Source organism: Scylla paramamosain, chromosome 1, assembly GCF_035594125.1.
Source record: "Scylla paramamosain isolate STU-SP2022 chromosome 1, ASM3559412v1, whole genome shotgun sequence".
NCBI classification, from domain to species: domain Eukaryota; kingdom Metazoa; phylum Arthropoda; class Malacostraca; order Decapoda; family Portunidae; genus Scylla; species Scylla paramamosain.
The window spans coordinates 17,884,060-17,910,001 of NC_087151.1; the positions used below are offsets into that span (position 1 = coordinate 17,884,060).

A 25,942-nucleotide genomic window follows, 5' to 3' on the forward strand; every position below is an offset into this window, starting at 1 on the left:
GAAAAAGCCTGCCTTTACTAGCAAGTTCGCAGGTAAACGCCCTGGTGGATATTGGAACAAGCCTGCTAGTAGGGGATATTACGCCAGGTTCCAACCCTACGGGCAACAGAGGTATGGCTCCAGGGCTGCCCCACGACTGCCTTCCACTCGTCAGGATGTGGAGCCAAAAAACTCCAAGGGCCGGGGCGGCCGCAGCAGGCAGCCCCAGTAAACTTACAGGCAAGTGCATGTTTTGAAGCTGGCAGACTACACTCTTTCCTGCATGAGTGGCGTAAAATTACCAGTGACCCTGTCATTTTGGATATTGTTCAGCATTGCCACCTTGATATTGATGTCGATAGTGTTCATCCTTTATTTTTTAATGATTTGGAATACAGGTTCAACACTGTGCAACAGGGGATAATTTCTGGAGAGATCAAAAAACTTTTACAGCTTAAAGTCATTAAAGTCACACACAAACAAACTCAGCAGGTTATCTCTCCTATTTTTTTGCGAGAAAAGAAAAACGGGGAATTTCGCCTGGTTCTTAACTTGGAGAGGTTAAACAAATACATACCATATAAACATTTTAAAATGGAAAATTTTGAACAGGCCATCAGGCTCATCAACCAGGGTGATTTTTTGGCTTCTGTCGATCTCAGGCATGCTTATTATTCTGTTAGGGTTGCAGATGAGCAACAACGATTTTTATGTTTTACATGGCAAGGTGTTATCTATCAATTCACCTGCCTCCCTAATGGCATTTCTGAGGGACCTCGGCTTTTCACCAAACTGATGAAGCCAGTATTTGCTACTTTAAGGCAGGAAGGATACACTATCACCAGCTTTATAGATGACACATTAATTTGCAGTAACTCTTACTCAGGATGTCTTCAGGCGATTCAGGCCACCATTTCTCTGTTGCAGAGGTTAGGCTTTTGTATCAATATGGAGAAGTCTGTTCTCACCCCCACACAATGTATTGAATACCTAGGCAATGTTATTAACACCAAGTTCATGACTGCCTCTTTACCTGAGCGTAGACTAATCAAAATTTGCCAAGGATGTGCAGAACTTTTGTGTAAAGATGTTGCCCCCATTCGAGAGGTGGCCAGGGTGATCGGCCTCATGGTGGCTGCGATCCCAGCAGTGGAGTTAGGTAAACTTCACTACAGGAAGTTGGAGGGGGGAAAAATTGCCGCTTTGAAACAGGAGTATGGTAATTTTGACAGGCCTTTGAATATTACTGCAGACATGAAACTAGACCTTTCCTGGTGATTAGACAATGTGGACAGACACCACAGACACATTTTTAGGCCAGGTACTGACATCGATTTATTTACTGATGCCTCCAGCCTTGGTTGGGGGGATCATTTGGGGTGTCAGATTACAAGTGGTACTTGGTCCCTGGATGAAAAGGAGCTTCACATTAACATCCTGGAGATGAAAGCCATTCTATTCTCTTTGCAAGCATTTGAACATGAGCTGGAAGGTAGACATGTTAGAGTTTTTTGTGATAATACCACTGCCATAAACTATGTCAATGAAATGGGAGGCACAAAGTCCAAGTCCTGTAATGATGTTGCTACCCAGATTTGGGATTGGTGTCTGGAACATGACTCATGGGTTACATGCTCGCACATACCGGGGAAGGACAACACCTTGGCTGATATAGCCTCTCGCAAGATTAATGACAGACATGAGTGGAAACTCGACTCACACATTTTTACTACCTTGTATAATGTTTTTGGGACACCGTCCATTGATTTATTTGCCTCAAGGCTTAACAAACAGGTTAATACATTCTGTTCGTGGTTGCCAGATCCGGAGGCTAAATATTTTGATGCTTTTTCCTTGGACTGGTCAAACTTTGATTTGTCTGACATTTTCCCCCAATTCTCATTAATTGCTAGGTGCCTTCAGAAGTTACGTGCGGAGCAAGCACGAGGCTGGATGGTGGTTCCTCTGTGGCCGTCCCAGTTTTGGATGGGCATGCTGCTCCAGTTGCTAATAGACTTCCCACGTTTGATAATGAACAGGAGGAATGTTCTAACACACCCGTCCACAACAGATCCACACCCCATCATGTCCCACACGAGGCTCATGGCATGCCTTCTGTCAGGGAAAACTTGCAGAAACGAGGAGTTTCGCCGGCTGCTGCGGACATCATACTTGCCTCCTGGAAACCAGGTACTGAGAGGCAATACCGCCCACATGTCCAGAGGTGGTCGTTGTTTTGTGGTAGACGGAATGTCGATCCCACTTCTCCAACTGTAGGTCACATTGTAAATTTTTTGACGGAAACCTTTGACAGGGGTGTGGGTTATGAGTGTGTGAACACTGTGAGGGGTGCCCTGTCTTCTCTCGGCATTGTGGTGGACGGATGCAGGGCAGGAAATCACCCTTTGGTCATCCGATTCATGAGAGGGGTTTTCAATCTTAGAACTCCTCAGCCCAGGTACACTGACACTTGGGACGTCCGACCTGTCTTAGAGCAACTAAGGTCCATGTTCCCCTTACATGCATTAACCCTTAAAGAATTAACGCTAAAATTGGTTATGATGATGGCCTTAACTCAAGCTGCCAGAATTCAAACTTTACAACTACTGTTAATCAGAGACATGCTCATTAATGAACACTCCATTTCAGTACAGTTGGGGGGCACTCTTAAACAATCCAGACCAAATTTTAACATCAACAGGGTCACATTCCATCGTTACCCTAAGGATCCACGATTATGTGTCTGTAGCACTCTCCTGAGGTACATTGATGTGACTAAAGAGCTTAGACAGGATGAGATGCACACTGATGCCAGGCTCCTCATTAGCTTCATAAAACCCCACAAATCAGTTTCCAAAGACACTATTGCCCGTTGGGTCAGGACCATTCTCCGCATGTCCGGCATAGACATCTCAAAGTTTTCCGCTGGTAGTGTGCGGCCAGCAGCAGCTTCAAAAGCTGGAGTGGCGGCTGTCCCTGTCGCATGCATTATGGCTAAGGCGGGCTGGTCTAGGGAATCTACCTTTGCAAAATATTATAATAAGAACATTGTGGCTGCTTCTGACCTTTTTCAGGATGCAGTGCTAGAATAAGACATGATTTGGGTTTGTTGCTGCACTCCAGTGTTGCAGTACACGGATATTTTAAGTATTTAGTATCTAGTACCTTAGGTTTACCTTATGATGTGAACTGTTACCATATTTCAACATTGTTTGTAGATTGGATTAAGTTGGATGCAATGTACCTTATTTTATGCACCAATTGTATGATTGTCTCATGTACAAGATCCTTCCATGGAATAATAGTTATAGTACTGTTTCTTGTGGGGCATTTCCTTTTCCTCTCTACTATTGCATCCTCCCTCGTCATCCACATGGCTTCAAAGCCTCATGGGAAATGTCCGCCCAGCAGATAGGTGATTTTGCTGAAGTAAAATTAACAAAGTACACGAGACTTACCGTAGGTCAGTTGAAGTGTACTTCTAATTTTTCGAGGCAAATCACCTCTGCTGGTGCGGAGATTTCACATGCCCTCCTCTCCCTCCCTACCTTAAGCTCTACAGGTTACTTAATTTCCTAATTGGTTCATCATGTGGATGTCGAGTCCTTGCTTTAAAGTCTGCCGGCAGCGCGTGACACACTCTCTCTCATGTGAAATCTCCGCACCAGCAGAGGTGATTTGCCTCGAAAAATTAGAAGTACACTTCAACTGACCTACGGTAAGTCTCGTGTACTTTGTTAATTTTTATGCTAAATGCTCTTCCGATCTTGCAAACTGCATGCCTCCCCTTCTCCCACAGCGTTACTGCACAAGACTTTCTTCTTTCACCCCTATTCTGTCTACCTCTCTAATGCAAGAGTTAACCATTACTCTCAATCACTCGTCCCTTTCTCTGGTAAACTATGGAACTCACTGCCTGCTTCTGTATTTCCATCTTCCTATGACTTGAATTCCTTCAAGAGCGAAGTTTCAAGACACTTATCCTTTAATTTTTGACTACCACTTTGGATCCTTTTCTAGGACTGGAATCTCAGTGGGCTTTTTTTTTTATTGGAATTTTGTTGCCCTTGGCTAGTGTCCTTCTTGACCCGAGTCACATAACCCTACCAATAAGCACCTCAGATGCCTGACCTAAATGACAACACCGCAAAGCTATATTGTCAAATGTTGTGATATCTATGTAAAATCCAGACTGTTTATTATCTTAAAACATGAACCCTTTGTAGCACTGCATGGTTTGATGAGCTAAATAATCCATATTTGATAACTGAATTTCAATAAAAGGTAATAAGAACTGATATATTTAAGAGAAATTGTGATGTGGGAGAGTAGCTAACAGATCTTGGCCAACTCTTAAATGTTCTTCCAAGAATAGAAAGAGTATAGATGTGAGGACACACACGCACACACACACACACACACACACACACACACACACACACACACACACACACACAGTTTTAAATGTGATGGTACTGCACAGCCAGTGTTGCATTACACTAGATGTGAGGACAAAACACACACACACCTAAACTCTAATCCTTCTGCTTATGCTATTACCCTATCATCTCCGTTGGGCTCCTCTGATCACAATCTTGTATCTGTATCCTATCTGTATCCTATCTGTGTCCTATCGCTCCAATCCCTCCTCAGGATCCCTCTAAGTGGCAGTGCCTCTGATGTTTTTGCCTCTGCTAGCTGGGGGTTCCTGAGGAGGTATTTTGCTGATTTTCCTTGGAATGACTACTGCTTCCATGTCAGAGACCCATCTCTCTGTGCTGAGCACATAACAGAGGTGATAGTGTCTAGCATGGAGGTGTACATTCCTCACTTTTTTTCTCAACCTAAACCTTCCGAACCTTGGTTTAACACAGCTTGTTCTTGTGCTATACACAATAGAGAGGCATCCCACAAAAGGTACTTGAGACTTCCATTACCATGCCAAGTCAAACTCTTTCAACTCTGTCTGTCAATATCTATCTTTCCTTCTTGCTGGAAGTTTGCCTACATTCAGCCTATTCCTAAAAAGAATGACCATTCTAATCCCTCAAACTATTGTCCTATTGCTTTAATTTCCTGCCTATCTAAATTTTTTTTTAAACTATCCTCAACAGGAAGATTCTTAAACATCTATCATTTCACAACCTTCTATCTGATGACCAGTAGGGGGGTCTTTCAAGGCCACTCTACTGGTGATTTTCTTCCTTTCCTTAATGAGTCTTGGTCATTCTCTTTTAGAGATTTTGGTGAAACATTTAGTGTTGCCTTAGATATAATAAAAGCTTTTGATATAGTGTGGCACAAAGCTCTGATTTCCAAACTACCCTCCTACAGCTTCTATCCTTCTCTCTGTAACTTCATCTCAAGTTTCCTTTCTGACCGTTCTGTTGCTGCTGTGGTAGACAGTTGCTGTTCTTCTCCCAAATCTATTACCAGTGGTATTCCTCAGGGTTCTGTCCTGTCACCCACTCTCTTCCTATTATTCACCAATGATCTTCTAAACCAAACTTCTTGTCCTATCCTCTCCTACATTGATGATACCACCCTGAACTTTTCAACATCTTTTCCTAGATGTCCAACCCTTCAGGAGGTAAACAGTTCATGCAGGGAAACTACAGAGTGCCTGACTCCTGATCTCTCTAAAATTTCTCACACTCAACTGTCCCCCTCTTCTACACTGAACATCTATGGTCTTTCCTTCACTTATAATCTAAACTGGAAACTTCACATCTCATCTCTAGCTAAAATAGCTTCTATGAGATTAAGTTTTCTGAGATGTCTTCGCCAGTTTTTCTCACCGTTCCAGCTGCTAACAGTGTACAGGGGCATTATCCATCCATGTACTGAGTATGCTTTACATGTGTGTGGGGGTGGGGGGGTTTCACTCATACTGCTCTTCTATACAGGGTAAAATCAAAAGCTTTTCATTTCATCAACTCCTCTCTTCTAACTGACTGTCTTCAGCCTCTTTCTCATCGCCACAATGTTGCATCTCTTGTTATCTTCAACCACTGTTTTCATGCTAATGCTCTTCTGATCTTGGTAGCTGCATGTCTCCTCTTCTCCTGCAGCCTCACTGCACAAGACTTTCTTCTTTCTCTCACCCCTTTTCTGTCCACCTCTCTAATACAAGAGTTAAACCAGTATTCTCAATCATTCATCCCTTTCTCTAGTAAACTCTGGAACTCCCTGCCTGCTACTGTATTTCCACCTTCCTAATACTTAAACTCCTGCAAGAGGGAGGTTTCAAGACACTTATCCTTCAATTTTTATCTACCGCTTTGGATCCTATTTGGGGACTGGAATCTTTTTTTTTTTCCTTTGGCTGGTGGCCCTCCTACATAAACACACACACACACACACACACACACACATATGGTTTTAGATGATATGGTAATGCACGGCCACAGTGTTGCATTACACTAGATGTGAGGACAAAACACACACACACACACACACACACACACACACACACACACACACACACACACACACAAACAGGTACTGCATTTTGAGATAAGGAAGCAAAGTGGGGGAAAGCAGGTGCTGCATTTTGAGATAAGGAAGCAAAGTGGGGGAAAAGTCAGTCTCTTCAGGGGATGGAGTGAATAAGCAGTTTTCAGTGTTTTCAGTACCTCATGATTCATGATCCTCGAGTTTAGCACTATACCTTGGGAAGAAAGTAAGCATAAAACTCAAGAAGGGAAGGAGTGTGTGTGTGTGTGTGTGTGTGTGTGTGTGTGTGTGTGTGTGTGTGTGTGTGTGTGTGTGTGTGTGTGTGTATATATATATATATATATATATATATATATATATATATATATATATATATATATATATATATATATATATATAATTGCATAGCCAGGAAGTAAATTCTCTTTCTTACAGACGATGTTGAAGGCATGGGCAACTTCAGCATTATTGAGTTTTTGCTGTTTTTTCTATATGTTTAATCAATTCTCTTGAGCAGTAAGAGCCCTGATGAGCTGTCCAAAAGTAGGATAGTTTGTCGCAACGTTTCGTTCCTCTTCCAGGAACATTTTCAGGCAGAATGGTGTGAGCATGAGGAGTGCAGTTATAAGTATCCCGTGAGTGGATCAAGTGGGGAGGTAGCCGTGGCGGGAGGTAGCCTGATTGGTTGGCGTCATCTGGTAGGCTGCAGGAGGCAGCCAGATAGGCTGGTTCTGTGTTCTGGGTAGGGTGTTGGCTGTGGTGGCATGTTGCATTGGTCTTCTTTTTTGAGTTGGCAGTATCTATAGGTCTTGTGTTTGAAGATTCATGACTGGTCTTTCTTGTGCTATACATAATGATTCCAGGAAGTGTAGGTGGCAGGGGTCTCTTTCATGGTTGATTAGAGTTGTGTTCTAAGCGTTTCCTTGTAGTAGTAGTTTTATGGGATATGTTGTAGTGGTTCTTGATTGTTCCATTCTGTAGGTGGTAAGTGAGTCTCCTGGACAATGTAGTGCATGTCATCCAATATATGTTTGAGGTCCACAGTCCTCAATTTTGCAGGAGTGTTTGTAGATGACATAGTCTTCTTGTAAAGGAGTTTTCTTAGTGGTTGTTCTGTTCTTCATTAGCAGCTGTGACGTCTTCATGGTATTATAGTATCTGATGAATGTAATGGTGTGCTCTTCATTTGTAGACTTAACATGATGTATTATGCCTTTGATGATGTGTTCATTTGCCTGGTATTCCGTGGGCATGATGTTCTTGCAGTAGAGTAGTATTTGTCCTTTTCGTCTGGATCTTCTTCTTTCTTGTACCATTCATCTATTGCTTTCTTGATGGTGTTGTTAATTTCTGTGTTTCTGTAGCCATTGTTTATGAGCACTTGTGTTACTCGCTCTAATTCTCAGTGGGTGTTGTTCCATGACGAGCAGTGTGTGAGGGCTTGTTTGATGTAGGCGTTGATGGTGGAGTTATGGTAGCATTGGGGACATTCACTTTTTTCATTGAGGCAGGAATCCAAGTTGCAGGGTTTAGTGTAGACTGTAGTAGTAAATCCTGCAAATCCTGAAAGGAAGAGACAGAGGCCAACAAAACCTGGATGTCACCAAAAGCAAAGACAGTTTAGGTAGGACAACAAAACAAGGCACATAATTGTGAAACATGCAGGCCAGAAGCTAAGGTAACCACAAGCAGTCTTCTGAAAAATCAGATCCAGTGGGAGGAGCTCAGGAAACTGAGGAGTAACCAAGGAGTCCAGAACCTTAGAAAGGGACCAAATAGGACAAGACTGGCAGGGAGCTGGATGCTGAAGGAAGGAGCTGAGTAGCATCCAGTCCAGCCAGAGGGGGTCCAGTGAAATGCTACAGCTATAATGAACTTGAGCTTTCAGAGCAGTGATGTGGGTATGGATAGTAGTGGCAGAGCAGTCTTTCTCATGAAACAAGAAACCGAAGAACTGAAGTACCACATCTGGAGAGAGGTTTTGAATATATTTATTGAGCAGGGTGGATCTATTAAGCAGGACTGGTACTGCTGCATAGAAGAGTCTCAAAGAGCCAGAGAAAGATCCAGCACCACTTGTGGAGACAGCACTCTAGATAAGCTCTGAGAGAGAAACTCCATGCATGAAAGTTGGAGGAGATCCCGGAGGAATACGGGGCTCTCCCTAACGGAGACATGGTTGAGGGACACTAGAGAAGGGCACCAGTGCAGGAGTTGCTGGCACCAAGGCTAGGCTTGCCAGAGGGGAGCCACCAGAAGAACTTGGCCTTGGAATGTCTGGAGTTTATGGCACACCTGTAGCAACACTGGCTGCTGGAGGAGGGAACAGATACAGGAAACTCCACTGGCTCCAGTAAATCAGGAAGGCATCTGGCCCTCCTGCCTCCATTGCCATCCAGCAGGCCACAAACAGAGAGAACTTGTGGTTGGAGGCTGAGGCATACAGGTCCACCAAAGGACTGCCTAAAAGGTCTGCAAGGTCTTGCAACACAGTCTCTGTCAACTCCCACTCCACTGAAGTCCCTGCCTGACATGATGATGCGTCTACCCAGATGTTGTCTGCCTGGAATATACCTGACAGGCAAGCAGAGGTTTCAAGACTTGGCCAGGAAAAAGAGATCTTCTGAGATGTAGAAAAGTAGGAGAGAATGAGAAGAGCCTTGATGAATGATGCAGTGGACTACAACCTGGTTGCCCAGCTGGAATCTCATGCATGTCTCTGACCTAGGAAAACTTGTGGAGAAAAGGAGCTCCCTGGCATTGATGTGAAGTTGGGACTTGGAAGGGGACCACAGGCTCTGTGCTTGAAAACTGTTGGAAGACTTGGAGGCCTCAGCCTAATTCTGAAGCATCAGTAGTGATGATCAGCATGGGTTGTGGAGGGATCCAAGGAGTGACTGAGGACAACTGACAAGGTAGAGACCACCAATGGAGAAGCAGGAGTAGAGATGGGGGAAACTTTCAAACTTGCTTGCGCTGGGCAAAGGGAAGCCTCCTGAATCTCAGCTGTCCTAGAGGTACTACATCTATTGCAAAGTTGAAGGAACCTAAGAGGCTATCCCAAAATCGCCTGGAGAAAGTACGAGACCACAGTGACCAACGAAGCTTCTGCAGCAGATGGAACTGGTTGCATGCAAACAATCCTAGAGTCTGGGACCTGGTGCCTCACTGCATGCCAACTCAAGTGATGGACTAGGAAAGAGAAAGATGGGATTTGGAGAAGCTGACCAGGAATCCCATTCCCGGGCAGGTGCAGAGGGCAATGTCCAGATCTCACTGCACTCAGGACTCTGAAGCATGGATCAGCCAGTCACTGAGGTACATGAGGGTCAACAGCCCCCAACTGGTAAGACTTGTGGACACAACCTTGATGAGCTTCATGAAGATCCTGGGGGTGATGTTGAGACCAAAGGGCATGATCTTGAACTGAAGGACATGGGAGTCAACTTGAACCACCCAGAACTTGCAGAACCAACTAGCTGAAGCTTGTCAGAGTCCCTTTTGGGGACCACAAATGTGTGGGACAGGAAAGCAGAGTCGAACGTCTCTTCCACAACATCCTCCTCCCACAGCTTGAAGAAAAGATGTCAAACCACTCTGGAGCAGGACTGAAGATGGACAGGGCAGCATACAAGAGGATGGCAGCTAGCTACCCATGGCCAATGTGGACTGGAGACCATGCCTGCTGGAGTCAGGAGAGCTGGTTTCCACCAGGCTGGGGAGATGACCCAGAGGGCTGCAGAGGATGAGCTGACCGGCGTGATGAGACATGGGCAGTTGTTGAGTGGGAAGATTTCAATGGTCATCCCCTCCCAGCATGAGGGGTTGAAGAGCTCCTGGCTGAAACCCAAGGAGGATACGAAGAACCACAATGGGAACCTGAAGAGAAGGGAAGACTGCTGAGGATGAAAATTCACTGCATGTCAACTAATGGATGCAGGGACTTGGGAGCCAGAACCTTGATGAGCCCAAGAGGAGAAGGCAGAACTGTCATGCTGGACATGAACTGTCATGTGAGAGGATGCAGCCTGCAGAAGGTCTCAAGCATAACCTACATCCAAGAGAGCCAGCAAGAAGGGGTCAGCAGCCAACAAAAACATGAAATCTGAAGCTGAAACTGATGCTCATTTACCATTCAGAGAACCCTAGTGCACTGAAGAGGCATACCTCCCTGTCATCTGGAAAGCCAACAAGAAGGGGTGGATGACAATGTTACTTAATCAAAGTTAGGTCACCAATTATTTGTCGCCCCACACTATGTGACTACATGGCTACCAGCAACTTGGCCAACTGCTTCCTGCTGGTTGTTGGCAATGCCCCTAGCCATCTCTGGAACATGGAAGACTGGGCTGACAATATTCAAGTCATGTTTCTTCCTCCCAACACAACTGCACTCATGGATCAGAGATCAAAGTGTTATCATCCTCTTCAAAGCATACTACCAGCACTGCACAATGAAGCAACTCATAACTGCAATTGATGGTGAAGGTAGGCCAACAATAAAGCATTTCTGCACCAAGTATGACATTAAGAAGACCATAGATAACATCAATGAGTCTTGGATGGAGGTCAAGGAACAGGCAGTGAATGGGTGCTGAAAGCAGATCTGGGAGGAGAGTGTGACAGATTTTAAAGCGTTCATTGATATGGAAGATATCAGAAGGGACATCATGCACTTGTCACATCTTGCTGACTTCACCGAAGTTGATGAAAAAGACATGGATGATTTGCTGGAGTCTCCAACAAGAACCTCATGTAGCTGGAGTAAGAGAGGGCAGTCACCAGGGAAGAGAAAGAGAAGGAGCCAGAACCACAAAGAGGACTGGACATCAAAACACTCTGGGAGGTGTTCAGTGGCATAGAGCTCAGCTTGGAGCTCCTCGAGGAACATGATCCAAACCCTGCTAGGAGTAGAACACCTGTTATACCATAAAGCCCTCAAGGTATATTGGGAAATTAATGATTAAAAAAGAAAGCAGGCAAGATAGCTCACCATCTTCAGGCACTTCAAGCTGTCCGCCAGCCCAGTCACCCACACACAAATATAGAAAACCGCCACCAACCCAAATACACCAATCCACAAACAGAGTGAATGGCAACAAAAATTACTGCTTGCACAGCCAACCAACCAGCATCAGCTGGTGTCCGCTCTGCCTACCAACAGCTGACTGTTGACAGTGATGGACTGGTGTGAACCACGCAGTCATCTTAGAAGGCAGTGTTGCCAAATATAAAAAGTGCACCTAAACCCTCATCTGGGTATTTCCTCAACCCATGCCATGATTTACTGTGTATTTTATCAGATATAACAGCCGATTTTTCCACGATAAAGTGGAATTTCCCACATTGTAATGATAATTAGGTTCCAATGAAAAAAATACGAAAAAGTGAACTGGTGATAATTGAACTGTGACAAGCTGGGGTTCACTGTAACTGTATTTACAAGCAATATTTCATGGTTTTTGTGTGTTTTAGGGAGCATTAAGGCACATACATACAGGTCTTGGAACACATCCCTATTTTCCCATTCATTCTTAACTTCACTATATGATTGTTTGCTATACAATTGCATTTTCACGAACCTATCACATAGTGGGGAGTACATGTAGTCACCACCCAGACACCAACAGACCAACAGTACTATTAAGACATATTCTTGCCATTCTACCAGTTTCCTGTCGTTAAATTCATACTTAGAAACTTAGAAACTTGGAACTACTGGATATCTCTAGGAAACTGTCTTAGCTACGAAAACACAGCTAGCCACCGGCTTGGAACAACAGTGACTGCAACTTGCCACCACTCCCAGCAAGTTTGAGCCACAGATAAGTTTTCATCTATTTATAATTTAGTGATGCTTTCTGTGATTGTCAGGGAAGGGTGTGCAGTTCTCTTCCAGTGCTCACAAACTTGTCCCTGCACATTTGAATCATTGTACCATTGTATATCATCATACAGCCCTATTGTGTTAGTGGGAGGGTGCAGGAAGGCATGGATTTTAAGCTTTGTAATTTTACCCACTTTAGACCAAAGCTTGTATCATCAGATTTTTGCACACATATAAAGAAAATAGTACCTAATTTACTCATCTCATATCATTGGTTTCTCATATATTGGATACTCATATAACAGGACCTTCCTGTTTATACAGTAGGGTACACAATGCACAGTCATTATAACATATAACTGCAATAACACTCTGAAATTTTAATAAATATTTAATCAGAATAACAAACCAAAACTGGCAAGATAAACTCACCATTCGTGTGAGCACTGAAATTTTTATTAAAATTAATCAGAATAACAAACTTAAACTTGCAAGACTAACTCCCCAGCTGTGCGACCCACTGCTCACCTATCCACTGCCTGTCCCTTTCTCTTTTTTTTTACTTTTCTCTCCCTTCCTTCCTCTTGTCTCAAACCTCCCTCCCTATCACCTCCCCTCCCCTCTATCTGTCATTTTTGCATTATCCTTTCTCACTCTTTCTCACTCCTGCATACATAATTGCATTTTTATTCTCAACCAATCTCATTCTATTTAGCAATCCTTAGGATTGTTCTTTCTTTCTGTGAGAGAGAGAGAGAGAGAGAGAGAGAGAGAGAGAGAGAGAGAGAGAGAGAGAGAGAGAGAGAGAGAGAGAGAGAGAGAGAGAGAGAGAGAGAGAGAATGAGACATGCCAACAATAGGTATGTGGCTGACACTTGTCAAAGCAGAGCGAAACTTGGGGTGATAATGTGCAAAACTCAGGATGGTAAGACTTTAGGACTAGGTGCAAGACTCGGGAAGGTACTGCATATATTTGTTGTGTTATCTCAAATGTAGTAGTTAATGAAGTCATTTTGTGTATCTATTTTTCTAAATTGTGGATTTCTTATGTTATTTTCTGGTTCCCTGCAACCAATTAATTTTTTCCCATAGGTTTTTCAGTCACCTTAACGCACATCTGCCAAAACAAATATTACATTGGAATGAATCATATTGTTGCATATCCCTATTGTATACATATCAGGGATATGCTGTAAATGTTTAATACCACCATCATACATCCAAAGTTGTTCAGGTTTTGAATTCTAGACTGGAAACAGGAAGAAAAACTAGGGGCATATTTACAAAATGGTCCTAGTAAGCTTTGGATGTGAAAAGTGTCATTGTTAGGACAAAATGCCACATTCCTGTCATAAACTACATGCATCTGTCATAAATCCATGCAGCATGTTGAGAGTGGGTCCACCCTGTCCTGCGGCTCATTACAGATGCTCCCACTGACTATCCCAGCAACAACTACAGCTCAGGAATTATTTACCCAAACAAAATGTATTGAATGAACTTAATGACACAGAACTCATTAGAAGATATTATTTAGACCATGATGGGGTAATAACTAGCTGTAAACTGGATGACTCACTCCTCATGAACCTCACTATCATGATAACTATGTATTTTGATCTACAATTTTTCTTTTAGCTGCATGTGCATTTCTTGTCCTAGCAAGATATTCCCTACGCTTTTGGTGTAGTTTTGATGGTTGTGGCATCCTTGTATAGTGGTGAATAAGCCTCATGAAGTGAAGTGAAACAGTGAGGCAGGAAAAACCCTACTCTCCCCTTTCTCCATACATGCCTAGAGCACAGTGAGGCCTGAGGGTGAGGCTTTAGGCCTGGGGGGAACATGAGACTGCCACATCACCAACCACTCCAACTTGAAATAAATCTCAGAAGTAAACAAAAAAAGCTATGAAAGCCAAATTTACATCTCAGTGGCTCTAATTAAATCTCCCAGCACATGTGAGTCATTTTAAAGACACTTTAGAAGTACTTAATGTGGGAGTAGAGCATTGGGATTACTACATACTTTCTTTTTTCTTTTTGTCATATATACCCAAAATTACCCTAAATGGTCCCTTAATGTAGATGTTTAATAATTTAAATCATGAATCGAAAGTAGACATTTAACCCTCTCATGTATCAGTAAGTTTCATAAGTTTTCTTTCCAATATCTCTTCTGTTGGCAGGCATTTGTGGCCTCTCTGTGTCTTGCAAAACTGATTTAGAAGCAGTTTTCTTTCCTTTGAGACTCATTAATGGTCACATATTACATATCACTAGATTCACAAGGAAATTATCTTTATGATGATCACATAAAAACTCACCAACAAATAATCTCACTAATTTTTTTTCCCTCAAAAATGAATACAAAACAAGAAAACAAATGTTCACAACCTTGTATCCAGTGCATGAGTGATAATATAGTCATTACATTCTTTTTTTCTTTTTTATTTAGGAGAGGCGTCAGTCAAGGGCAACAAAATTAAAAGAAAAATAGGCCCACTGAAGTACCATAAAAGTAGATTTAAATACTGCCATTAGATTGATGACAAAAAAAGTAGATACAATAAATAAGCATCCTTGGTTCTAGAGCCATCCTAAATTACCTGTTTTCCTGGGTTAACTGAGGTTTACCCCTTGAAAACTCCAATACACCTCCCAATATATCTGAAAAGACTTAAAAGCTATTTTGGTAAACAAACATTACATGAAGACGGAACAAAAATTAAGAAAAACAAAATAAGTAAAAACCAAGGGAAGAGCAATGACATAGGAAGAAAAAAAAACATGAGGAAAGAGAAATAAAAAAAAAAAAAAACAGAAGAGCCATTTCCATGCACAGTCATTTATAAATACAAGATGTGAAGGGACAAGGGGCACAAGTAAAGGGACTGGCAGTCACACAACAACAGGAAAAAGGTCATAAACTACCAGGGCAGACAGCCTGGGAACAGGTCAAAGGAAAGCAGATACCCAGACAGAAAAGGTACATGTAAGTCATGTGAGGCAGCACTGTGTGAATGAGGAAGTACAAGGTGACTCATGGAACTTCCTTCACCTACATCACCTCCACCTCTCATTCTGCCCTTATATCACAAACTCTGCCCTGATATCCTGCTTGTTGGCAGGTTGTGTGAATAAATTGTATTACTGTCTAGGTAAAATGGGAAATACAATGGATATTTGACCTTAATATAAATATGACTTCTTTAAGGGAAAAATATAACATAGGCTAGGATATATCAGGGCATGTACAGTCACCACAAAAAAAAACTTATGACTCAAATGAACTTAGGACAAAGATCACTCCTAAGATTATTTGCTATTCCTGGTAGAAGTGGTTGATGTTTCTTATGTGTATTGAATGTCTGCTAGCTCAGTAGGCTGCTGAATCTTGTTCCTGTACTTCTGCACACCTTCAGGCACCTGCCACCTATGAGAGAGGATGATATTTGTAGATTACTCCTGAACTCTTCCTACGTCTCTCTCTGACCCTCTCCTATGTACCCTCAATATCTTGGCTGCTGAGTCATTATGCCAGGAAAATCATTATTCCCCATCAGGAAGACTCAAATGGTAACCATATACAGAGAGAGGAAGACCATGGGACACATTGCAAGGGAGATGGAAATTTCCAAAAACACCATCTTTATCTGGTGTAGGCAAGCTGAGGCAGGAGAATTGGAAGTGGCATTGGCATGGATAAAAGGATCAGGACAGCCACAGAAAACCTCTAAGACAGACCAACTGCTGAAAAGAATTATTATGAACAAGCCTTCAATAATATGCAGACTTAAAAGTCCAGAACCTGGAATTGATCAATCATTACATACAATTCAACATTGGCTTCAGACAGACCTGGAACTACAGAACCACACAGCAGCCAAGAAACCCCTGCTTACTCAAGTAATGAAAAAGAAGCTAGAATTTTGTGACAAGTACAAATCATGGACAGCAGAAGGTTGGGAAAGCATGGCATTCAGTGATGAATCCTACTTTTATACACTGAAGGGTGCCGGCAAGAGGATGTGACGTCTTTGAGGGTCCAACTACTTTCATCCAAAGTTCACCATCAAGACAGTAAAACATACAGCCTATGTCATGGTGTGGGCTGCTTCAGCAGTTCTGACAGAAGGGAGGGCTGTATTCCTTTCTAAAAGTACAGCAATGGATGGAGACAGGTACTGCACAATGTTGGGGATTTTAAACATGCTCATTTTCATGCATGATAGGGCCCCCTTATCATAGGGGAAAGAAGGCAAAGGAATTCCTAGAAGACAATGGGACTGAGGCCTTTGATTGGCCAGGGAACTCACCAGACCTCAGTCCCAATGAGAATGCATGGGGCTACATAAAAAGGAGGCAGAGCACCATGGAGACTGAGATGACATCTGTACTGAAATTGCAGGCTGCCATCACAAATATCTAGTGCCATGAGTTGGAAAGGCAGTATTTCCCTGATCTTGCATATAAGCATATAAGCATATAAAGTATGTACTCAATCACAAAGGAGAAATGTCTAAGTACTAAACAATAAACAAGTGAACAATATTAAACCTTTTTCTTTTGATCCTCCTAATTTTTTTTTGCTAAAAATAGTAGTCCTAAGTTTTTTGTAGTGACTGTAATTAAGGGAGAAGTCAGTAGCAGAGGTAACAAAGAGCAAAATAACAGAGAGAGACCAGAGATAGGGGAGGCCTGGCCTGAGGGTGGCCATGAACAAGATGGACAGCATCAAATAAAGAACTGCTTCAATTTTTCTCACTGTTTCTTTACATCATACACAGCTGATGATCCTATGCTTTAACTTTCACACAGGTGATGAACAAAAACAACATGATCCAATTTTGCAACATTCCTTCATTATTTTTTATTTTTATTTATTTTTTTTGTCAATATGTTATCTTGGCATTTTGTGCCACAATTTCCACTTCCTTTTTCTTTTGATGTCATAGCTACTATGAAACAAGGGTCACACACACACACACACACACACACACACACACAAAAAAAAAATAATAATAATAATAAATAAATAAATAAATAGATAAATAAATAAATAAATAAATAAATAAAAAGATAAAATAAAATAAAAATACACGTACAATGTGGGGCTTCCTGAATGGACTGGCAATGCCAGCATACTCCATCAAATCATCACTTTATTTCATACCTGTTGTTACAACCACAAATTCCACCCCTCTCACAGCTGCCACTGACTTGAGTCAGGTTCCCTACACTGCCTCCTGCAGAGTGTAGTGCAGGGCCCAACTATGGGTTTACACGGTCCTTTTGGACTCCTGCACCCTCAAGCAGACATTCGCAATGCCTGATTCAGCCTCCTCTCATGGCTGCCATTATCTCAGGTCTGTCTCCCTAAGCTACCAACTGTGTAGCTTAGTGCAGGGGTCAGAGTCACTTTTACAGGGTCCTTCTGGTCTCCTGAGTTGAACAAATGAGGTCGCCAACCTGTTTCACCTCCTTCACATAAGGGAATACTACAACTGCTAAACAACTCCAATCAGCTGAGAAAGAATCGCAAGCCATGTTCTAGGAGGTGCAGCTATGACAAGGGACAAACAGTATGAGGATTGCAATATTCTATGAGCTTCTACCCTCATGAATGAACAAAACAAAATCCACCCATGCTCAAAGAATATCATGTCCACCTGCTGACCAGTACCATCTGCAGCCTCCCAGAGGACAGGCCCAGACCCCCAAGAAATGGCAGGGCCTGAGGAGAAAGCAGATGCCACTGCAAAGTAGGGAAATTATAATCCTCTGGGTCCAAAGTTCTTAAAAGAACCTTGAAGCCCAAGTAGCATTTAACAAAACAATAAGACAAAATACCAAACACAAGACACCAAACAGGGATGGACAGGGGGAACTCATCATTACTTCAAGTCTAACTTGGCACGCCAAGTTAATCGACAGAGGTGGTACTGCTGCTACCTCATATACCATATTAACTGAATCATGCCTTCTAAACTATATGAATATAGTTCTGTTCTATGCCAGTTCTCTCCCCCTCATTTCCCTACATCCACTCAGCTTGCTTGCTCCTCACAGACTGGGCTAACAAAGCCATGCCCCCTGTCCCACATGCATCTTACAAGGCAGGAGGAAGTCATAAGACAAAGAATGAGGGAGTTACAAGAGAATAGACAGGGGGGTGACACACACACCCACCCACTTGTCTCACTCATGCTAGCATTGCACTACAGAGACTGTTATTCATCTTAAAATTATTGTGAATGTATTATAGGGGCTGGATGCATTGACTACTCTACAAATAAGATGAACTCTTCAGCTACTTGTATATACTACATATGACTCAATAAGGGGGAACAAAAGGAAGTAAGGAAATTTAATTATGGAAGGGGAGTAACTATGTGCTAGGAATTTAAAGTAACACGTGGGTGGTGGACAGACATCCATTGCATCTCTGCCCTCTCTTGTCTTCATCTCTGCTCTCCCTCCTTTCTCTCTCTATTTTCATCTCCTTCCTTCCTCCCACTAATCCTTTTCTTTAATATTTTTTACACCTCAAAACAGCATGCAATGGAAGAGACATAGTAAATAATGAAATTGATGTAATTTGTAGCCAAGCAGACTTTGGTCCTTGCAAAACTGTGGAAACTTACCTGACAAGTGGCATGGGTATGTCCCTTTGAACTCTGTAGACTCGCACCCATGGGGGCACCAATGACAGGATGGTGGCCACCAGGTCCACCAGGGTATTAGGGGGATAGCTCTTATAACGACCTGTCTTCCATAGCTCATAGAGACCAGTCCCACGAATAACCAGGGTGGGATATATCTTTAATCCATCAGGCCGGAATGCTGGGTTCTCAAAGAATTCCTGTTAATGTGTCAAAATATTTATAAAAATATCCTGTGGATTTATCAAAAGAAGTTATTGTGCAAAGGGAAGTGTGAAAAGACTAACTTATATATTTAATGATTACTCTTTTGGGAAAATTTTCACAAAGGTGGGTGCAGAAAAGCATATGAGTCCCACAATGATGCTTCCCATCTATATATTTATTGCAATCTTCATTTCTGTCACAGGTTTCTCTCACCAACTGGTGCAATTATGCCTATACAGTAATCCCTCCAATATCTGATCATTCAGACTTGTCAAAATTTGAATGTAACCATATCTGAATATTAAACTGGACACACATCCAGTTAAATGTCTGGACACATACAGCCTAGCCACCAGCACAATTCAAACTTCCTGCCACATGCCTCTCTTACTTGCCCTTACCCATCCCACTCTCTCATGGGCAACCTGATGTCACTAATGTTGTGGCAAACAAGTGGTTTATCCACACAAATATGAGTATGAGAGCTGTAAACAGAAATATGCATAAAATACATATGCATTTATTTTTACTATCTGTAGATATGTCCTATATATTTGCAGCAATTTTTTTTGTCAAGTGGTATTTTTCACATTTGTTATTGTTGTTCCATGCACCTACACAACTCAACTTTAATCCACTCACAACTTCCTGCTAGCCCTTGGTGATGAGAACAGAAATAACTTTGAAGGGTCTGATGTCGATGACTTGCCTCATTTCAAAATGTCCCACACTGCATCCCACAGCATCTGCCAGGTGCCTGCCTCGCCATGCAGCCAGTGCTGTCCACCCAGACTTGGGGATTGGACATGGCTATTGGCTCTGCTGTCCTTTGTACTAGGATTTTTATAACATACAGCCATCATTCTACAATTGAGTTTCTCTGCACTTCTTGCGCACCCTATAAATCAAACAACAGTCCATATGGTGGCAAGTGTTGGGATGGAGAAGACAAAGATAGCTTGGAGTCCCAGCATACTGAGTCTGCCTTTCTCTTGCCTGCTACTCATATCCTCCATTGCTTCATGTGCTGCCCACTACCACTCAGCCAGCTGCTTCAGCTTCATCTTGTGCCTTCAGCTTCTACCTACTAACTGCTGCCTTGTGTCTTCTGGAGGTTTCTCTGCTCTCATCTTGGGCCACTTGCCTCCGCCACTCAGCACGTGTACTACCTTCAACCCTTGGCAGCACTTCATCACCTCCCGGCTCCTGCTACAAGGTGTGGTGTTTTTGCTGACCATGTGCCTTTCTGCTCATGGTTTGCTCCTGACACACTGTCCACACTCGTTGCTCACCACGTCTACTATCTCTGTCCATGTGGGCTTCCTGTTTCCTATTTGTTGCTTACACATACCTGCCATGGCTGCCCACACTCAATGAGGATAATGTTTGCTGTGCCTTTTGCTGCTTATGGGCCTTTGGGATGGGTTTTTTTCCTGCCTGCATATGCTTGTCAGCTTGTGCTCCCATTCTGCTACTACATCAACTGCTTTGCTGTAGTTCCTGTCTGCTTCTTATGCAACTTTGGATTTCATAGCCACCAGTCTTTGTATCTACATAACTTCAGGATTTTTTGGTCATGCTTTCTCATGTCTATCTGCCCTTGTCAGCTTGTGGTCCTGTCAGCTTTTTATACTGCTCTGCATCTAGCTGTCCTGTTAGTTTTTATGTATTCTGCCACCAGCCAGTATTGCTGCCATTTCACCTGCTCCTGCTGCTGCTATTTGCTGACCAGGTTTTCCCTTTCTGCCTGCCTGATTGCTCCACCCAGTTTATATTACCGTCAACTTCCTTTGCTATCTCTGGCTTTGGGCTGTGATTTGGTGCACTATTAATGCAGTGTTATTAGTATAATGCCAGTGCAGTGTTAGTTTTCCAACGTATATGACATAGCAAAGCTGTTCCTCTTTGTTTGAAGCACCCAGTGATGTCATAGCATTTTCCTGGCCTGTGGTTCCCTGTTCACAGCCGATCACACAGCTAATGTGATTGGCCAGTGCTTATGTCATATTTTCTGTGTCTGTGATTGGGTTCAGCACTGTTCTTTCATGCCATTTTTTGCTGACATCCTTTGCTCAGCTTCTAAGTGACTGAATACTCTGCTATGATGTCATTCTTTGTGTTAGTGCCTCATATCTCACACAGATAAGCACAAATTAGATATTTATACATATATTTCATGTTCTTTTCTCATTATTTATCTTTTGTTCAGGGTACACACACATACATTTATTTATTTATTGTTTTTATTTCTTGAGAACTGTGCATCACCTCATACTGCATTCTTCATGTTTTGTTAGCTGCAAGGGCACAGCTTACATGTAGCTGAGCAGCTGACCATCTTCAGCCTCTCTCTCGTTGCTACACTGTTGCATCTCTTGCTATCTTCTACCACTATTTTCACACTAACTGCTCTTCTGATCTTGCTAACTAGATACCTCTTCTCCTCCCATGGCCTTGTTGCATAAGACTTTCTACTTTCTCTCACCCCTATTTTGTCCACCTATCTAATGCAAAAGTTAACTCATATTCTCAATCATTCATTTCCTTTTCTGGTAAACTCTGGAACTTCCTGCCTGCTTCTATATTTCCTCTCTCCTAGGAGTTTCAAGACACTTATCCTCTAATGTTTGATAATTGTTTTGGACTCTTTAGGGACTAGCACCTCGGTGACTTTTTTTTTTCTATTGGGCTGTGCCTCAAAAAAAAAAAAAAAAAAAAAAAAAAAAAAAAAAAAAAAAAAAACAGAAAACCTCTACCTCTCCCTACCCAAATATTTCTTTCTTATTTCTTCAAGTTTTTGGTCTCTACTAACAACTTTTTTTACCCAATCCTTCCATCTTCAAAGTGGCCTTCCTCTCCTATTTGCATTATATTTTGCACTGTTTGCATATACACTCATAACATGTCTCATAAACAATTTTACTACTCTCACTCTCCCATCTTGTCATTCCATATATGCTCCTCTCAAATACCTCATTTCCACAGTACATACTTGTGTCCTATTTCCCCTTAACATAAAGAAAATTTCAAAATCTGCATTAGACCTAAATTTAAGAATGTTAGTTTATAGTTGTTAAGGAACCTAACTTATTTCTAAATTGCAATTCATGTGTTTCCTTACTGGCAAACTTAGAATAAGTCTACATATATAGTTGTCAAGAAAACAAAGACATATTCTACATAAGGCATTGCAATTAGCAATAGTACAAGTACATAAATGTCTTTCTAAAATGTAGGAATGTCATCAATAACTTAGATTTTGATATAAATACTAATAAAAGTTATTTTTGAATCACTTAAAAACAGAATAAAGTTTACAAGCCTTACAATGAACTGCTCCACATCCCGCTCATAGTCCACATTTGGGAGATCTGGCATCATGTGGGAAACCACCTTGAAGCCAGCATCCTTAGAATAATGGAAGCTTTCGCTGACAGCCCTCACTGTGTGTCCTCTGAGGAGAACATTTATAATATCAACATAAACTTATATGTTACAAATATATAGAAGGTAACATTATGGTGAAGTAGATAAACTGTTATGAAAATATTTTATCATAAAAAGCTATGAGCAATGAATCAATAGTAGTTCTATCTTTAAAAAAATAGTAACAATGTTAAGTAACCATGTTGCTTCCCTTACAATCTTTACCAGCTATTTACAGGGTTATTGCTCATCTGAGCTCCCTCACTACATATTTGTACTACAGCACATTTTTTTTTCTTTTTATGCCTGAGAGAGAGAGAGAGAGAGAGAGAGAGAGAGAGAGAGAGAGAGAGAGAGAGAGAGAGAGAGAGAGAGAGAGAGAGAGAGAGAGAGAGAGAGAGAGAGAGAGAGAGAGAGAGAGAGAGAGAGAGAGAGAGAGAGAGAGAGAGAGAGAGAGAGAGACCTGACTGACCTGACCGCACCCAACCCATCCCTAGCATCTATCACTGTAGCTGTCACCACCACTACCACCTGCTGAAACTGCACAGAAATGGCAGATCACAGGCCCATCAAGAGGTGAGACCTTCCCAGGTATTGCCCTCAGAAGTGGTGTGCTGTCTGTGGGAAGGATGCAGTCAAGAATGCACCTTAAGTTAGATGCGAGGGCAGAAATGGCTGCCTCAATGTCTGCCACTCATCCTGCCTTGGAGACCATGATGTCTACACGTGCGAAGACACACAGGAACTACGGAGATTATGCAGCACTGAAGATGCTGTAGTTTACCTCCCTCTGGATCCTAACGAAAATGCTCCCCACCACGATTGCCATCCCCACCAAAAGCGATGATGGTGGCGATGCAGACATAGATGTGGACAAGCGGCAGCACTACAGGGAGATGGATAAGGAGGATCTCATCTCCTACATCCTATATCTACAGAAGGAGGTAAAAAACAAAAATAACATAATTCAGTCCCTCATGCTACAAAGGGACTGGATTCTCAATAAACAGACACACGTGGCAGAACTCCATGAGCTCATGGAGGTCCTCACAGAGTGTAAGAAAGCAGATGCGAGAGTCTCCAGCGGCTCTATTGCGACTGCTGCTACTCCCTCCTCTATCCTGAGGACCTGGGAGAAGGTGTGTGCCTCCTCGGACCACTGGAGGCAGTGGTGGCAATCTGGGAGGCCTAAGCCTCTCATAAGAGTAGCAGACGCCTTCACCACAGTGGCCACACCCCCCACCACTGCCATCACTACCACAACCTCAGGTAGCACCAACACCACCATTACCAGCAATAACAATAGCAGCAGCAACAGTAACAACAGCAGCAGCAACAACAGTAGTATTAGCAGCAGCAGCAACAACAGCAGGAGAAACAGCAGCAGTACTACCAGCAGCAACAGCAGTAATAGCAGCAACAACAGTAGTAACAACAATAACAGCAACAACAAAAACAACAATAGAAGGAGGAAGAAGACCCAGCGACAGCAACGCAGCCAACGGCAGGAAGTCACCCCAGCACACCTGACCGGCGACCTGTCCCTCCTCCTCGCATGACTCAGACACAGGTATCCGCATACCCAGTGAGGCACAGGGGAGAGCAAAGGGTCCAATGTGACTACTGCTTCCACCCCAGCCACACAGCTGAGATGTGCTACAGCCACACTGCTGACGAACGCCAGGAACAAAGACAGGAGAGAATGTTCATGAGGGTTCTGACGGAGGGTTTAGCGCGGCAACAACTCCCCCACCCCCAGCAGCCCTTTCAGGCCCCCCTCCAGCCTTCCTGGCAGCCACAACCCAGTCACTACCCCTGGAATCCCTCCTCGTGGCAGGGCAGACACTAACGCGTCTCACCTCACCACCACACCTCACTCCCAAGCCAATGCAAGGAGGCAAGGGAACAGATGCCCCGGCTATCACCTGACCGTGGTTTCCGCCAACATGAGAGGACTCTGCACCAATGTGGGTGACCTTAGCCACAATTTCGTGCTGAGACATAGTGTTGACATTGTCGCAGTGACAGAAACATGGCTGAGTGACGAGGTGGAGCCGACGTTCAGCAAAATATCAGGCTACTCCCTGTGGGTGAGGATGGACAAAGAAAACAGCAGGCAGAGGTGTCACTACCTTTTTTAAGGATGGCCTCCTAGCACAGGAACTCGAGGTAGCCGTGCCACACCTGATGGAGGCACTGTTTTTCAGGGTGGTACTTGCAGACAACAGTGGGCTTCTTGTCTGTGTCATGTACCACCCCTCGAGATAAGGATGAGCCCCGCTAGACTTCCTGATGGAGGAACTCGACACCCTGCTCCAGCGTCACAAATGTTCCCATGTGATGACAGTGGGGGACCTGAACGTCCACATGGAGCAGGATGCCTTCAGTAATCTCCTGGCTGTTCAGGGCCTGACCAACCATGTCGCCTTCCCTACACACAAGAGGGGAGGGCTACTGAATCCTGTGGTGAAAGACCTACCTAAAGCTAGCATCAGCTTCCAGCAGCTAGGACCAGTGGGCAGCTCAGACCACTCTGCCGTGCTGTCTCAAGTCGAGCTGCTAACAGCATGGGAAGACGCTATCCCACGTACTGTCTGCCTTTGGAACAGAGCGGACTGGCCATCCATGAAGCAGGACATGAAGAACACAGACTGGGAGGCCTTCTGATGGAAGATGCTGAGACCAAGGCACGCGCCCTCACCACCAGGCTCCTTGCCCTCCAACAGCAGCATGTGCCTAGCCGAGTATATCTCTCCAGGCCTGGTGATCCCGCCTGGTTTGGTTTTCGCTGCAGAGCATCTGCTGAGACCAAGCATGCTGCCTGGGTGAGGTACAAGCGACACCCGTCACATAGGAACAAGACACTGCACCGGGAGATGTGTAAGAGGATGACGTCCATCTGCAGATAGGTGAGGAATCAGCTAAGGGAGGACAGAAGGCGAAAGCTCAGTGGCCCAGGTGTTGGCAACAAGACCTGGTGGAATCTGGTGAGGGAGCAGCAAGGAGCATGTCACTGCGAGACTCTTCCTCCACTCACCAGACCTGACGGATCCACCGCCACGAGCAGTGCAGACAAGGCCACACTCCACGTCGAACTTTTCATCAACAAGGTGAAGGTTGATGACCCAGCACGACCTGTACCACAGCTGGCCCCGGAAACTGAAAGCACTGTCACCACTGTCTTGGTGACGGCAGAGCAGGTTGAGCGGCTACTTGGTGCAGTGGATGTGGGTAAAGCCACAGGCCTGGATGATGTCAGCCCACAGCTCCTCAAGCACTGCGCTGGAGAGCTGTCAGCTCCTCTCACCATTGTCTTCACATCTTGCCTGAGGGAGAAGTGGCCCTCAGTAGGGAAGGAAGCGCATGTGGTCCCGGTCCACAAGAAA

At 43.5% G+C, this 25,942-nt stretch overlaps 1 protein-coding gene across 2 annotated transcripts in view; it reads right to left on the minus strand.

Annotated features, from left to right (window-relative positions):
• LOC135101705 (elongator complex protein 3) overlaps window positions 1–25,942 on the minus strand; it is a 201,442-nt gene that overhangs the window by 100,253 nt on the left and 75,247 nt on the right. For both annotated transcript variants that reach the window (XM_064006020.1, XM_064006021.1), the window contains exons 6-7: window positions 22,458–22,584; window positions 18,906–19,123 (exon numbers count right to left, since the gene is read on the minus strand). In XM_064006020.1, coding sequence (XP_063862090.1) covers window positions 18,906–19,123; window positions 22,458–22,584 — 345 coding nt within the window. The remainder of the gene's footprint in view (window positions 1–18,905; window positions 19,124–22,457; window positions 22,585–25,942) is intronic.